The sequence below is a fragment of the Rana temporaria genome, chromosome 4, assembly GCF_905171775.1.
Source record: "Rana temporaria chromosome 4, aRanTem1.1, whole genome shotgun sequence".
NCBI classification, from domain to species: Eukaryota; Metazoa; Chordata; class Amphibia; order Anura; family Ranidae; genus Rana; species Rana temporaria.
This window is the reverse complement of record NC_053492.1, coordinates 275,232,719-275,249,870: the sequence shown is the minus strand read 5'-3', so window position 1 is coordinate 275,249,870 and position 17,152 is coordinate 275,232,719. Positions and strand designations below refer to the sequence as shown.

The 17,152-nt window shown below is 41.5% G+C and overlaps 1 protein-coding gene across 1 annotated transcript in view; it reads left to right on the top strand.

Annotated features, from left to right (window-relative positions):
- The window catches only part of MAN1A1 (mannosidase alpha class 1A member 1), a 243,787-nt gene that overhangs the window by 197,373 nt on the left and 29,262 nt on the right, over positions 1–17,152 (top strand). The window contains exons 8-9 of the mRNA XM_040350323.1: positions 408–523; positions 11,450–11,669. Of these exons, the coding sequence (XP_040206257.1) occupies positions 408–523; positions 11,450–11,669 (336 nt within the window). The remainder of the gene's footprint in view (positions 1–407; positions 524–11,449; positions 11,670–17,152) is intronic.

The following is a 17,152-nucleotide window of genomic DNA, read 5'->3' as shown; positions in this document are numbered from 1 at the left end:
AAAATGGCTTCTAATCGCATGACGCCCATGCAATTCCCATCACTTACAATGGCACCCCCCTATTCTGCCTGTGATTCCAAATAGCGGCAATTCTCAGGACGCCCGTGCGATCCCAATCACTTCCAATGGAACCCCGATTGTGGCGCGATTCTGCAGCGATTGTACTACTTTTGGGTGACAGGCATCCTGCAATTCTGTTTGCGCAATTTTACTGCTATTGTCACTAGACAAATCGTGGCAAAATAGCGCAGCGATCGGGGTGCTATTGTAAGTGACGGCGATTGTACAGGCGCAATTTCAAATTGTTTCAATTCGGAACGCCAAGACGTGAATGGCGCCTTAAAGTAGAGTGTTGACTTTAAGGCATTTCTCTTAACTACAGCAATTGATTGTGTTCTTGTTTTCAGATCACGTGTCTGTGGGTGGACTTGGCGATAGCTTCTATGAATATTTGTTAAAGGCATGGCTTATGTCGGACAAGACCGATGAAGAAGCCAAGAAGTTATATTATGATGCTGTTCAGGTAACTTGAATTCAAATCCTTTTTAGTGAATAGCCAATATTTTTGGCTTGGTGTGTTCTTTCTAAATAAATGAAAAATAGAGCAAGTATTATGACAAATGCTACAGCTCCTATTAGAAAATAATGTATATTCCATAGAAAACCCTTTTTGTACTGTATGTGTGATGTTTCAGGATGTGATCACAGGCCATAATTTTAAATCTCATTATTATGGAGCAATACGTTGCATGTGCTGGTGTGCAAGAGCTGCAAAACTTATTACCATAGATTTTGTCAGTGTGTCATACTAATTCCCAATGTGTGAATTAGCCTCTTGTCATTAGTGTTGGCATTTTTATTTAATTTTAAGTTTGAAATATGAAGGGTTGGCTGTCTTGAATTTGAAAGTAGTTCTTTTGCAGAGTTTTGTTATTTAACCTTTATTTATCATGCACTTCTGAGAGTAAGTTTTAGATGTGTGATTATGCGCTTGACTTGCTTTCAAGTAACTACCTAATAGTCTCGTCTCTGGAATAGAAGGAATCGTTTCAGACTTGTCACAATTCTTAATAATGGGCATATATAGTATGTTAAAAGAAGTGGGTTTTGGTTCATTAAAGATGCTATTAGTGAGCTACTTCAATATTCCACATTGTGTTGCTAGGAAAAAAAAAAACTACAGATTTTTTTTTTTTAGTTTTATTTTAAACCAGAGTACAGCTTTAATCACTTATATGCATACAATTTGCCTCAGAACCAGTGTAATTCATATGTGTTTGGGTTTAAAGGAATGAGGTGGCAACCCTATATATCGGTGGTCTTCAACCCTGTCCTCAGGGCCCACTAACAGGCCAGGTTTGCAAGATAACTGAAATACATCACAGGTAATATTTGCTGCTCAGTGATTGCAGTATTCTAGTCTGCATCTCCCCAAAGTAGTACATACAGTCTGGCCTGTTAGTGGGCCCTGAGGACAGGGTTGATGACCACTGCTATAGATCACCCAGACGGAAATATTTTTTTATCAACAAAATTGGAGTTGGGCTTTAAAGATAAAAGGCACACCGTAAATCTTCCACTCACGTAATCCTGAGTTGTGGAAGCATGACACATCCACCAGGAGCCATCCGGGATGAAATGGTTTCCATAACCCCCTCTGTCTGAACATAAGCTGGAGTCCTGCAGGCAGCTGGCAATCCTCAACCTGTCCTCGTGTGTGTGTGTGTGAGAATCAGGAGAGGAAAGCAAGCAGCCCTCCAACAAGTAGCCAGCTTTATTGGCGTTTTTTGTGGGGTTTTATATCAGGTGCCAAAAGCCGTAATAGGTGACAAGCGTAGGCTCCAATGCAATCGATATGATGCATTTCGTGTTCGGGCCCAGCAGTGAAAAGGATTACCCCCCAAAGCTAATTTTTGAATCCCTGCCCATGTAAATGCACACGTGAACAATTTAAGCATTTATTACATTGTCTCAAACTACCGCAGCTCTCAATGGATTAAAAATGAGATGTCTAGACCATGTTCCTGTGGAAAAGTTTATAGCAGGACCATGCATAAATGAGTCAAACATGTGGGATTCTGTTTCTGTACACAGACAAGAACATAGTGCAGTTTGACTTCTCTCTGTGTCTTCTGTTCTTCTCTGAGGCCATAAATACATGACATTTAGCACTAAATGGCTATGTAAACGCAACAAAAGGATGACAAGCGCAACCACCAATGTAAATAATGATCTAAAAATATATGTATGAACATAAGATTCATAAAAACTATGAAAATAGCCCTGATAACAAAAAGGCCCCTTGAAGTATTGTAATGTAAACTATAGCCGGCCTGTTCGAATCTCTGCTGGTTCAACAGGAACTGGCTGAGATTCAAACCATGTATGGACAGGCTGATTGTATCCATCAATCAACATGGGTATACCCAGCATGTCTGATTTTTAGGATGCGATTATTGCTTGTGGCTATAATATTACTGTCTTCTCCCAGCAAGGGTTTTAAATAGAAAAGAGAACATTTTCTTAGTACCAACTTAACCACGCACTCCTGGAATATACAACCTTCCTAATATTCACAAGTGTTTAACCCCCACCCCCCGGTCGTCCTATAGTTGGTAGTTTTGATTCTGTTACATCCCGGGGTGGGCGAGTACATAGCATGTCTGGTTAGAGATAACAATTCTATCAACCTAAGGAAGGCTTTTAGTTAGTCACAGCCAATGTGACATTATATACAGTTACCCAATGATCTTGGTTTTTCATCAGTGGCATATTATTTGGACCGGGAATCAGACCTCCCTAAACATAAGAGGGATTTCATAATTGAACTTTTGAAGTTTGTTGGCGAAGCACAACTATTTTTGGTTTGAAAATTCAGATAATGAAGTTGCCATGGTGCTAAATATGCCCCTGACTTGGCAAATCTTCTAATGTCCAAGTGGGAGAAGGATGCCATCTATGCCCAGTGTAGGATGGTGTTGGTCCTGTGGGTAAGAGATATAGATGACCTCCTATGGGATGGTGTTGGAGACAGCCTGAATACGTTTATGGAGTCTCTGAATAACAGAGGCATCAAATTTAACCGAGGATAGTTTGGAAGAGATCCACTTTTTAGATTTTGAAGATCTCGATTAAAGGGGGGAAGGTTTGTCACCTTTTTCAAACCCACGGATATAAATCCTTTTTTTCCTTTTTACATGGTTGCCATCATTGTTCATGGCTGAAATCCCCATGTAGAACTACTAATGAATACAGCCTTTAGTGTTCAGGCGATTGATAAAAAATACATTATTGATGGAGAAGCCTAGATCGACTAATGCCACCAACAATGGACCCTCCCATTTATTACTTCATACTCTATACAGCATCACTCAATTAAGCATCTGATACATAAACCTTGGCAAATTTTACACAGTAATGGGGTCCTAGGATCTGTTTTTGCCTATTAAACCTCTTGTTTACAGGGGGTATCCTTTAAAACGTTGAATATTAAGCCCTTTTTTTACTATTCAACTACTGGTGTTTACATGCTTCAGTGGCCTTCAGTATGTGTGAAGCACTAATGAGACTTACAGGTCAGGCTCAACGAACACATTGGTAATATAAGGAAAGGCTTAGTTTGTTAATGTTTGTTGTGCATCACTAATTTAATTGGTTGCCTTTTTTATATTGAGGCTTGGTTAACCCTCTTAACAAACTCCTCCCAGCCTTGAGTAGATACGACTGTAACCGAGGCTTAGTTGCAGGTTAAGAATTGGCCAATCTGTGACTCGGATTGAGGCTTTCCCACATATTTGTGTACATATACAGCGATGGTGCCTGTGCCCGAAACGACGTAACCTGTGACACAACACATAGGGCGGAGCAGTGCGACATTATCACGTGTCTCTGTTCCCGGAAGTGTGGCTTGTATGCTGGCCGGTGATCATTTATTTTAAGGGTGTTATTTGCTATATACTGATGTAAGTCCAATCTTCTACTTTTAATGTACTACAAGGTTTTGCACTATGTGGAGCATCTTTTCCATGTTTTTGGGGATGAGCCCAAGAGGATGATAGACGATCACTACAGCTCAAACATCTGCCTCTAAAGGGACCCTATTGGAACACTGCAGAAAGACCCTGGCCAGGTTGTTGAGGACACACACTCTGACTTTTTTTATGTTAATCTGAGTCCCATTGTGCCAATATCCAACAGTAGAGTTGCCGCTTGTGTCACTTTAGGATAATTTTTTTATTCAAACTTAATTTACTTTCTCTTTAAGCACAGTTTCTTCTTATGGTCTAATATCGGAGGTGTTGCCTGGCTTAAAGGATCACTAAAGGAAATTTTTTTTTTGCTACAATGACTGTTTACAGGGTATAGAGACATAAAAGTTAACTGATTCCTTTTAAAAATGATTAAACATAGATTAAATTCAATCATATAATGTGCCTGTAGTTTCACTTTCGTTTTTAAACTGATTTTATGTTTATGTGAAGTAAAGAGACCCACAGAACAAAAACAAACAAATCCAATCTGATTGGTTCTGAGGAGTTTTAGACACACAGTAATGACAGCTTAGACCACCATGAAAAGCTCCCAGTATGATGGTTATAAGGAGCCAGACAACCAGGAAGTGTGGAGATCAGAGCAGTTTTACAGCAACATCAAAGCAAAAACGAGCAATGAGGACATGAAACCAGTACTGCAGTAAGGTAAAGGAAGCTATTTAGCTAAAAAAAAAATTCCTTTAGTGACCCTTTAAACATTTTAGAGGTTTTCTGAAGTGTTGACTACTATTGTACTTTTATGCCGCGTACACACGGTCGTTTTTTGTCTTGTAAAAAAATGTTGTTTTTTTCTCATGGAAAAGACGTTTTTCAAACTTCATTTTAAAAAACGACGTTGCCTACACACCATCGTTTTTTCAAAATGCTCTAGCAAAAAGCGGTTACGTGCAACACGTACGATGGCACTCTGTTCCATTCAAGCTCACATCATAACTTGCTTCTGAGCATGCGTCGGTTTAAAAACGTTGTTTTAAACGTCGTTTTAGCCCACACACGATCATTTTTTATGACACAACGTTTTGAAAAACAACATAAAAAATTTAAGCATGTTCAAATTTTTTTTTGTTGTTTTTCAGAAGACCTAAAACAACGTTTTGCCCACACACACGATCATTTTAAATTACGTTTTTAAAAATGTTGTTTTTTCTCTGTTGTGGGTTAGAGATATTCAGTAAGAGTAGAGCTATAGGGCAGATGTTTCAAATTTTTTTCACCTGTTGAGCCAGCCAGAAAGTGTTATTTCAACAGACCAAGCTGTCCAACAAATGTAGCAGAGGGTAAAAAGAACCCATTTAAAGCCAAACTAAACCCTCCTATACTTTTACAGCTAAAGAAGCTACCATCTTAGTCTCTGTATGATCTGCAAATGCCATAGAGCTGTATATATAATCAGTTATGACACCAGCCATTTGATGGTTTGATAGTCGGGATGAGAGTAGAAGCAAACTAGACCATTATTAATGGCATACCTTGAACTTAAAGCGGAGTTCCACCAAAAAGTGCAACTTCTACTTATTAGATTCCTCCCCCCTCCGGTGTCACATTTGGCACCTTTAGGGGGGAACGGGGACCTGATTTTGACAGGTCCCTGTCCCGACTTTCGGGAGATGGGGCCCCAGCGCCATCCCTTGGAAGTTCGGCCCCCCCTTCTCCGCCACCGGGCCAATTGGAAAATTCAGCAAGTTTCGCTCATGCACAGTAGGGAACTGGATGTGAAGCCAAAACCTGCCTGGGGTTCCCGCGATGTCTGCACCCGAGCCAATTTTCAGATCGGCTCTCAGTGTGCAGCCACTGACACTCATAATAAGGGAGCCCGGCAGTGAAGCCTTTAGGCTTTACAGCCGGTTCCCTACTGTGCATGCGCATAGTGCTTTCCAATTGGCCAGGTGGCGGAGGAAGGAGGAGGGGGGGCCGAACTTCCGAAGGACGGCTCCACTGCGTCTCCCAGGAGTAAGGACAGTTGCTATCAAAAATGAGTACCTGTTCAAAAAGTGCCAAATGTTGCACCGGAGTGGGGGGAGAAGCGAAGGTTCCACTTTTCTTTTACACAAGTTTTAGTTTTTTATCTGCAGTCTTCTTTTGTCTACAACCCTTCAAGAGAGCACAATTGTGATCAAATCCACCTGCATCTATGAGGAGTACAGAGGAGGGGGTGGGGAGCTACAGTTACAGCTTATACACTCTGAGAGTTGATTTGAGTAAAGGGACTCATGCTGGTAACAGGCATGAAGCACCAGAGAGAAGCGACACTTACAGCTTTGGAGAGAGACCGGTAAACACTACAGATACTGTTCGCATTTGATGACTGGGGTTTACAACCACTTTAAGGTTTCATTTAGACTTGCTGTTGGGGAGGCAGCAAACATGTGAAGTTGAGCCATGTTTTTGACTCCTTCCAACCACCCCCCCCCCTTAAGCTACAATAGGTAGTGGAGAGGGATGTTTTGCTCTGTGACTGCGGCTAAACTGACCCAACATGTAACAATCGGCAGCTGGCAAGCCTCCCAAACGCTACACATGCAAGTCACTGGAGAAGCCCCACAATGGCAAAAAATGGTGTTAAACTGGTGGGTGAGGAGGCATCCCATTGCTTTCTTACTGCCTGTCAGTATCCTCTGGAGAGTGATCCGAAAGCGAATTATGCATCTAATTGTCCTTGCTTCTGAAGCCTGTCTATATCTACCCTAAATGTTTTGCAAAAACCTTTTAAATCGATGAGTTTAAGTGTAGATTTAGACTTGCATTTAAATCTCCCTTGCCTCTTAAGCCTGTACCACTTCCAGATCACACTCCAAAGGCTACTGACAGGCCATAAGGCAGCATTGCACCGCCTGTTTTAACCCATTTTTGCCGGCGATCACACCACAACCATGTGCATTGCACATGATGGCGGGGTGTTTGTGCTGCTTTTTAACCTCCATGTGTAGCGTTTTTGGGTGTAATACAGCATTAAAGCTCTGTGCTGATCACGTCATGCTGTACACGTTTGACTAGACTTGCTCCTATTCTGTACGCTTCCAATACATCTTTAAGTAAGCTTTGATGAGTCATGAACATAATATCCTGGCTATTAACTTGCATAAAATGTGTAAGTAATCTAATGATACCTCCTGAAAAGAAAAAAAGAAATGACAGCTGCAGAGACTGAGATTTCCTTAGCTGTCGCTTGACAGAATGGAACAATTTAGCATGAAATAATTTGCTTCATCCATGTGTTGTGTTTTGTGTTAAAACGGTATGATTTTCCATCTCTGATCTGACACTTTTTCCAAAGGTGTTCATACAAGATGATTACAGTGTTTATCAAGATCTAGCAGAAATTGCTGAGGACCCTAATGATACCTTTCTGACTTCAAATATTGTGTTGCCTGTCCTGAATTACTAACTTGAATTTGCAAAGACTTTCTTTCCTTGATGTGTGTCATTTTTTCACCTGGTTGCTTGGTATAGTTCTAGGCTAGAAGGTTTTAATACAGATTATAGATTTTGTCTTGGTTATAGATGCTTTGTGCTTCATTGCAATTAAAAACATTTTAAAAGGGATATAGGGAATGGAGCAAAGTGATTGGTTTTGTTACCTAATTGAGTGTGTGATTGGTTTAAAACATAGCAGGACAGAGTATCATTCATGCATGCTGCATTAAGTGCATCCATCCATTATAAAGAGGCTGTCCTTTTTCTGTTCACATACCCCCATCCTCGGAAAGTGAGCAGATTCTACACACATAATAAATTGCTGCTATTATTCCTCAAGGTAATGTGCTTCTATCTTTTCCATGCACACACTGTATGTGATCATTGAGCAGTCAACATTCTTGGCATTAACTTTCTTCTGTAATGACAGCCTTTCATTAGCATGCTCTAATATCTGTGTCCACCATGCGTCAATTAATCATGACACAAAGCCACGGTGACTCAAGAGGTAACTCTGATCTTTTTCATTGTCTAAAACTTTTTGATATGCAAAACATAAATATTTCATTGTATTATGCTATTTGATGACTTCATTTGTCAAAACTGGTGTCAGAATGTTGGGCTTTAGCGTAGCAATGAATTATTAGTACAGCACTGATTAGTGTATTCCCTTTTTACCAAGTGAACCAATAAGAATACAAATGTGGGAGCTGCAACTTCAGATTCAGCAAAAAGATATCGCGATGCATAAACATGTTTTAAATATGTACACATATTTTATAATCTTTTTGTGCTTGGTGAGAGCAAAGTCCTCAATAATATATAAATAAACTTCCCCATTCCGTTGCTAGCATATGAGTCATGGGCACTCACCTTGACATTTTGTGCAACGTGTGTAGTGAGTCACTGGGTGCTTTACAGCTGCAGTGCCATGGTCTATTCCTATAGAGCTTAGAACCTGAAGACCACTTTGGGAGTATACCCACCATGTTGAGCGATGACTGGACTCAATGGGGTCCAGCTTGAATCGACGATCAAGACAGGGCCACCCTGTATCTCTGGCAGTTGCTGTAAAACAGGAGCTATGTTTGGAATGTGTTCACTTTACAGTATACAATTTTCAAACTTGGTGCTCAAATCTCAACTTCGTAGAGCCAGCTGACCAGTTGTTACCTCACATGACAGGTTGCACAATTTGCCACCACTTCCTCCTAGAGCCCCTTTAAGATACACAGGCCCTTCCTCCTGCCCTTTCGCCATGGCTTCTCTACTGTATGGTTTACACTCAAGGTGTTGTGTACTCCTTCTGGACTTTCTTACCATATAATTCATCACTCTACTTTGTGCGTACATACCGGGATATTTCCCGCACCCTTGGCTATGGTGAAACAGTCATGGCCAAAACCCAGGGGAAAATTTGCTCTGGTGAAAGTAACAATGGTTCTCTTGCACCAGAGAAGGACCAATATTTAACACCCAACTTTGCATCTGACTAGTTCAATTTTGGGCATGCAAAAAGCAGCCTACCTGACAATGGCGGCTTTTTCCGCAGCAATGTCCAGGACTCCAAAACGGCAAGTCCCTTTTCTACCTCTGTGACCAGGACCAAGAACCTGCCGGTGCAAGTGTTCAATACCTTGATAATCCCCTGGTCTAATTTCAGGCTATACCTTTCCTACAGTACAAAATCGAACTTGTCTGCTACACATAATGGAGCAAAAGAAGAAATCTGTGATAGAGGTCCGCCGATATATCAGCCGATATTTGGTTGTTTTGGAGAAATCGTCATCGGCCGATTTTTATCCAAATTAGGCCGATATTTTACATGGCCGCTAGCGGTGCCACGAATCCGGAGCTAGGCCGAAGCCGCGGCCTGTCCTGATGCTGTGACCATTGCGGCAATCCTCTCTGTTTATGCCCACAGAGGAGGGGCCCACGCTCGTGGGACACATACCGCTCTCTGGTGTCTGTAGCAGGGGGTGTGTCTATACTGGAGGGAGAGAGGGGGTCTGTACTGAGGGGGGTGACACCATTTTTTTTGTGCCACTTGCCATCCAGTGCCATCTGCCAGTGGCAATACCAGTGCCACCATCCAGTGCCAATTAGTGCCACCTTCCATCCAGTGTCATCTGCCAATGCCACCTGCCAATACCAGTGCCAATTAGTTCCACCTTCCATCCAGTGCCACCTGCCAGTGCCAACTAAAGCCATCAGTGCCACCTGCCAATGCCAACCAGTGCTAACTATTGCCGCCCAGTGCCACCTGCCAGTGCCAATTAGTGCTGCCAGCCAGTGCCACTTGCCAGTGTCACCTGTTGTGCCACCTGCCAATCAGTGCCACCTGCCAGTGTCAATTAGTGCCACCTGCCAATCAGTGCCATCTGCTAGTGTCAATTAGTGCCACCTGCCAATCAGTGCCATCTGCTAGTGTCAATTAGTGCCACCTGCCAATCAGTGCCATCTGCTAGTACCATCTTTCAGTGCCATCCAGTGCAACCTGCCAGTGCCAATAAGTGCCTTCTGCTAGTGCCATCTTCCAGTGCCACGAGCCAGTGCCACCAAAAAAATAATCGACCGCCCAGATTTCTAAAAATCGGCATCGGCCAGAGAAAAACCCATATCGGTCGACCTCTAATCTGTGATTCTCTTTGCACCAGACTGACCCCCAAAAAAAACTGGTACACAGACATGCTCTGACTACTAGGACGACCCTGGCCTCTCCCAAACTGGGCAGACCTGCTGTCTATGGCCCCCTGTTTCATCCTGCTTTTTAAGCACTGTTTTTAATGGGACCTCCTATGGATGGAACTGTTAAAAGCATTGCACAAGCGATCCGTTTCTCTTTGCCCTACAGAAACCACCCTTTGAACCCACTAATATATCCTTGGATATCCTCTCACTTTCTGTTTTGACTGTTAGCTTTAACATTTTTAAAGTTTTTTTTAAACCCACTGCATACCTGGGATCTGTTTTTAGCTCACCCTGATATATACACAAAAGTCGATCTATTACAGAGTACATATCTCTCTCTCCCCCGCAGACCAAGATTTCTATAGAGACAAAGGTTTCCTTAGCAAGTTATTGAAAAATTTTAGTAAAATAAAGTAACCAAATACTGGCATTTTAAAATTGTTTACTCTCTGGTACTCAGGTGATCTTACTCAATGATATAGATCTATATATTATGGGTAACTTTGTGTGTCAGCAGTTCTCCAAGGTGCATTTGAGATTGTGCCAGTCATTTGATGTCAGCACTCCTCTGAGGTACCAATCATCTGATTTTGGCTGTTCTCCTAGGTGCCATCCTTAGAAGTCGCCGGCGACTTCTAAGGATTTTGTATACAGTGGTCATTTGTTGTAATTGTAATTTATTACTATGTAATTTTTTTTGTAAATGAATAGGATATTAAACTTTATTTTTAATATACTTCCTTGGCCTTAAAGTCTGACCATCAATATCTACTTGTAGTTGTTGTTTCCCCTTTACTATATACAGATGTGGCCCATGTGAGTGCTATACCTTTGTATTCCAACCCTTCCCTTTTTCTCTTCTTCCCTCTTTTTGCTTCAGCTTTTCCCCTCCCTCTCTATTCCCAACTTTTTCTTTATTCACTTGTTTAGGAAACGTCATGTACTTGAGACTTGTTTGAGGAATTGTGAGGACTGGTCATTACTGGCAAGATATACTGTTAGTTATGAGATTCTTAACGTATTTTTAAGCAAAAATCTCCAAGAAGCTGACTGGATATCCCACTGTCAGTAATTTTAAAACCAGCTTTAAGAATACTTTCTTTAAAATATGCAGGAGATGGTGGCCACTGGATTAAAAAACAAGACTGGACAAGGATGGAGAGTAAACAACTAATGGAAGGCATCTGGAAATTTTGAGTGCCAAAGTACATCAATTATATTAGCCTGGATTGTCTGTGTTGTGAAATTGCTGTTAGGACTAATTTTAGTTTTTTCTTTTGTTTTTTCCTTAGGCCATGGAGACTCATTTAATTCGTAAATCTAGTAATGGCTTGACATACATTGCTGAATGGAAAGGTGGTCTCCTGGAACATAAAATGGGCCATTTAACTTGTTTTGCTGGCGGCATGTTTGCTCTTGGGGCTGATGGTGCACCAAATGATAAAACAGGACATCAAATAGAATTGGCTGCAGAGATTGCAAAGACCTGTCATGAGTCATATGATCGCACAGGTAAGCCATTTAGATACATTTTAACTACTGGCTATTGTTTTAGGCTGTTGCAATTGGGAAGCATCAGGAAAAACAATTTGCATTGGATGAATGTTTTTTCCACTGCTACTAAACTGCAAAAATATTAGTGATTTTAAAGTCTCATTTAGTTTGTTATTTAAAAAAAAAAAAAAAAAAACATGTTATATTTGCCTCCTCTCTGCAGTTGGTTTTGCACAGAGCAACACGCATCATCCTCTTCTCAGATCCCTCTTTGCTGCTCCTGGCCCTTCCCTCCTTCCTATCAAGTGCCCCCACAGTCGGCTTCCTATAGAAGCACTGGAGCCTAGTCACAGCTCTGTGTGTCCATTCGGACACGGAGCCCCGGCCCGCCCCCTTTGCCCTGATTGGCTGACTGACCTTGATTGACAGCCGGCAGAGCCAATGTCTCCCGCTGCAGGGTCTCAGCCAATTGGGAGTGTCTCGGACAGCTTAGACATTCGTGGGCATTGCTGGAGAGAGATTGGGCTCATGTAAGTAATTAGGGGGTGCTGGTGGGCTGCTTTAGAATTATTTTTTTTATCTTAATGCATAAAATGCATTAAGAGAAAACCTTCTTCTTTTAAAACTCTAATTCAAAATACCATATATAATACCAAAATTGCTAAAACATTTGTCTTTTTTTTTTTTTTATATATAAGCCCCAGGAGCCATAGGATTTTCCATTGTGTTAAATTATAAAGCCTACCATTTAATGATTGGCAGAATACACAGGGCAGTCTGGTTCCATGATAGTGAAAAGGAAAATCTGGACAGCTGCTCTCCAATAAAACGCTTTTATTGTAAATCATTAAAATTCATGTAACGACAGAAGCAAGGGTACGATAAATGACGTGTTTCACACCATCATCGGTGCTTAGTCATAGCTTTGACTAAGTACAGATAGTGTGAAACGCATCGGCTATCTTGCCCTTGCTTCTGCTACTTCCACATTGGGGAGGGCGCTACTATCAGTTCACCACCTGAAGAGGTACCTTTTCTCTGTCTGGTTCCATGACCGATGTTTAGGGTTACTAAAAATCCTCTGTCAAACAATGTCCTTTGGTAAATCGCAACACAGAAATATACTGTTTACATGTATTTTCTTAATTTTGGTAATTGCAAGGCAATGTCATAATGTGCTAGTATGCATCGCATACTAGCACATCATGAGAAACTTCTCTTAGAACGAAGCCCTCCAGCAGTGCGCTGTCATTGCTAAGACGGCTGTCATCCTCCCCAGTTCTTCCTTCCGGGTTTGCATCCTCAGGCTAAATGAGTGGCCAGGGAGCGATGACATCACTCCCGTGCTTGTGCACAGGATCCGCCATTGACGGCACAAGCTCTGAAGGTCATACACTGTATGCTGGACCTTCAGATCACATGCACCGGTAACGTCACCGGCTGCTGCACTCTGAATATCTTCTAAACTGTGCAAGTTTAGGAGATGGTCGCAGTACCTACAGGTAAGCCTTACTATAGGCTTGCCTGTAGGTACAAATGGTAAAACAGAGTTTACTACCACATTAATGCATTCCCTGCATTAAGGTAAACGCTTTACTTCTTGCTGTCCTTCCCCCTCCTCCCTAAATACTTACCTGAATGCTCAATTGATCCAGCGCTGTGCACAGCTGCAGTTTTCTCTCCCTTTTCCTCTTGGCACAGGGGGACTCTGGCAGGAGCCATTGGCTCCTGCTGATATCAATGAAATGCTGTGTGGAGGAAGCACAGGTGGAGCCTAGCACCACTGTGTGTTTTGTTTATGAAGCAGTGCACCATACAGTTTATCTGTAAAGTATTCACAGCGCTTTCACTTTTTACACATTTTCTGTTACAGCCTTATTCCAAAATGAATTGTTTTCCTAAAAATTCTACAAACATAACCCCATAATGACCACGTTGAAGAAGTTTGTTTGAAATCTTTGCAAAGTTTATTAAAAATTAAAAAATCATATGTACATAAGTATTCACAGCCTTTGCCTTGACACTCAAAATCTAGCTCAGGTGCATCCAATTTCCACTGATCATCCTTGAGATGTTTCTACAACTTGATTGGAGTCTACCTGTGGTAAATTCAGTTCATTGGACATGATTTGAAGAGGCACACACCTGTCTATATACCTTTTCTGTGAATACCTTTGCCCTTGGGGTCCAATTTAAAAAAAATAACCCTGAAGGAAACAGTCTACCTGCTTGGGGCTTCAGGTTTATGCACTGTGAGGGGAAAAAGTATTTGATCCCCTGTTGATTTTGTTTGTTTGCCCTCTGACAAAGAAATGATCAGTCTATAATTTTAATGGTAGTTTTATTTTAACAGCGAAAGACAGAATAACAAATATCCAGAAAAACTTATATCAAAAAAGTTATCAATTGATTTTCATTGTAATGAAGGAAATAAGTATTTAATCCCATAGTAGTCAGTAACGTTTCTGGCTCCCAGGTGTCTTCTATACAAGTAATGAGCTGAGATTAGGAGCAATCTCTCTTAAAAGGAGTGCTAATCTCAGCTTGTTACTTTTATAAAAAGACACCTGTTCACAGAAGCAATCAGATTCTAATCTCTCCACCATGGTGAAGACGAAAGAGCTGTCCAAGGATGTCAGATACAAGATTTTAGACCTACACAAGGCTGGAATGGGCTACAAGATCATCATCAAGTAGCTTGGTGAGAGAGTAAAAAAAGTTGGTGCGATTTATTCGCGAATGGAAGAAACCAAAATAATTATCAATCTCCCTCGGTCTGGGGCTCCATGCAAGATCCCACCTCGTAAAGACAAGAAAACAAGACCTGTTATTACTACCAAATAGAGAAGACTTTGAGGTTGTGGCCCAGCGATTTAGAAGGGGCTCTGCGGAATGAGATTTCAGAGGTGCGGGAACAGTTCGATATTGAGACTAGGGTTTCCAACTTAGAATCTAGCCTAGAATCCATAGTAGATAACGTGAACACGCGCATGGATTAATTGGTATTATCTAATTCTGTAGCTCAACAAAAGCTCACCTCAGTTCTTCTCCAGGTAGACGATTTGGAAAACCAAAGCCGGAGGAATAACATTCGTTTTAGGGGTATCCCCGAAAACATTGTAGATGCAGAGTTGAGACCCACGATACAGTCCATCTGTAATATTTTGGGCAAACCCCAATTAGCTGAACTCGTAATAGACAGAGTAAATAGAGTGACCCTGTATAGAACCTACCAGGTGTCGGGTCCACGAGATGTTCTTTGTTGTATACATTTTTTTAATAAAAAGGATGAGATTATGCGTCGTGCATGGCAGTTGGGACAGATTGAACATGCAGGTGTACGGATATTGATCCTTTCGGATATATCAAGGAACAGATTAAAGCCTCTGGGGTGACATACTCTTGGGGGGACCCATTTCATTTGAGGGTCAAGAGAAAGAATCGGTCTTTCTCACTTCACACTTAGGAACAGCTTTAAGATTTATTTACATTTCTGGGGTGTGAACCAGTACAAGTTGCTAATTGGTTGCGCTTGAGATTGCCTGAGTCCCCTTTTTCCTTAGCATTACACCTCCCCCGATCTCTTTTCTTTATACCTCGTCTTTCTCCTTTTTGTTAGTAGTATACTGTATATCTTAATGTGATGGGGTGGCTCCGGTGTTTCTCTTATAAACTCTTTAAACTAGTTAGGCTCTTATTTTTTATTAATATGCTTGGAGGTATCTATGCATCACTAATGCCCTCGGAGGAAGAAGTGGAATCCCCATAGTATTAGTCATCTTTTAGAGATTTCGGCAGCACAGCGGGACATAGGCACACCCCCAAATAGGTTTCTCTCAGTCCCATTGGGCTAGGTTGGGAGAGTTGAGTTTTTGCTGTTTGTCGTTTTTTTTTTTATTGGTATTTGCCTTCTGCCTCTCCCCTACCCCAACCCCCATCCCCATCCTCAGTCCTTAAGGGGAATCATGGCATCTGTTCCCTCTGGGGTACATCTGCCCTCTCCGGTAAGGTTAACCTCCCTAAATGTGAAAGCCCTAAACATTCCAGAATAAAGGTCTAGATTATTGAGAGACCTGTTAAACATTAAGATTCATATCGTTTCCTCCAGGAAACACATTTTCAAGTCAGGAAAATTCCAAAATTAACTAATAGAGCTTATCCAGTGGTTGGTTAATTGGGCCCGATCAGACTACTTCCCTCTGTCTTTCTCCATTAATGTTTCTGTTAACTTTAGAACCCTTTCTCTATAAAGTTAGATCAGACTCCTCGATTAGAGGACTATAGGTCTCAAGTATGGAGCATAAAATTGCTGCATATGCAGATCTTATTTTTTCCTTCTCACTAACCCGGAGGTTTCGTTACCACGTCTATTTAAATGTTTTGCTCAGTACAAGGACCTCTCAAATTTTTCTATAAATGATGCTAAATGTGAAGCAATGAGTAGTCTTTCTATGTAATGTACGGTTAAGCTACAAGGTGTTTACCGGTGAAACTGACCCCGGATACTGCCTTATTATATGAGATCAATTTCTGCCCATTACTGTCTATAATGAGATCACATTTTCAGTTATGGCGAACTTCCTTGGTTTGGGATGTGTAATGCATTGAAGATGACATTGTTCCCCCAGATTTTATATTTAATGCAAGCCATACCTATTAAACTACCCCAAGCCTTTTTTCTTTCATGTAGGACACTGCTAATCAAATTTCTTTGGGGTATTAAAGTCGCCAGACTCCGCTATTCACTAGTAATTTTGCCTAAATCCCAGGGTGGCATCGGTCTTCCTGACATGATCTCATACTATCGAGCTCTATATTTGTCTAGAGTGGTGTCATGGTGTACTTTCCTGCAGACTAAACCCTGGGTACAAGTAGAACAAGCTTTATCGATTGCTTTGTCTGCGCTTCCCTGGGTCGCTCATAAATACTATCGGGGGTTAAAGAGGCACCCTACAATTGGGGCTACAGCTGCAGTCCTTAATCAAACACTCAACAAAAGGCATCTCTCCCCATCCATCCCCACTAACACCGGTGATTCAGTATCCAGAGTTTACGCCTGAGTTTGACAATAAACAGCTTTGGGGATTGCTAGGACTAGGCATAACTAGATGCATGCATTTCGCTACCTTGCAGGGTTGGAAATCAACGCAAGATATATCTACCCTTACACATCCTCCCCTGAGTTCTTGATCAGCCTTTCAACTAGCACATTATTTAAGGTTCATACCGGATGCGGAACTATATGCTAGGCCACTGACACTTTTTGAGGACTTGTGTGCTGAGGGGAAATACGTACCACACTCGTCACTTCTTTACAAACCATTGAGCCTCCAGAAGGTCATGTCCCCTCGTATATACATCCCTGGGAGGAGGACCTTCAATCTTCTTTTACAAACACACAAATTAAAAGGATTGTTTTACTGGCCCACAAATCTTCAATTGCAAGCCGCTTTCAAGAACAGGGATATAAGCTTTTAGTCGGGTGGTATAGGGTCTTGGCC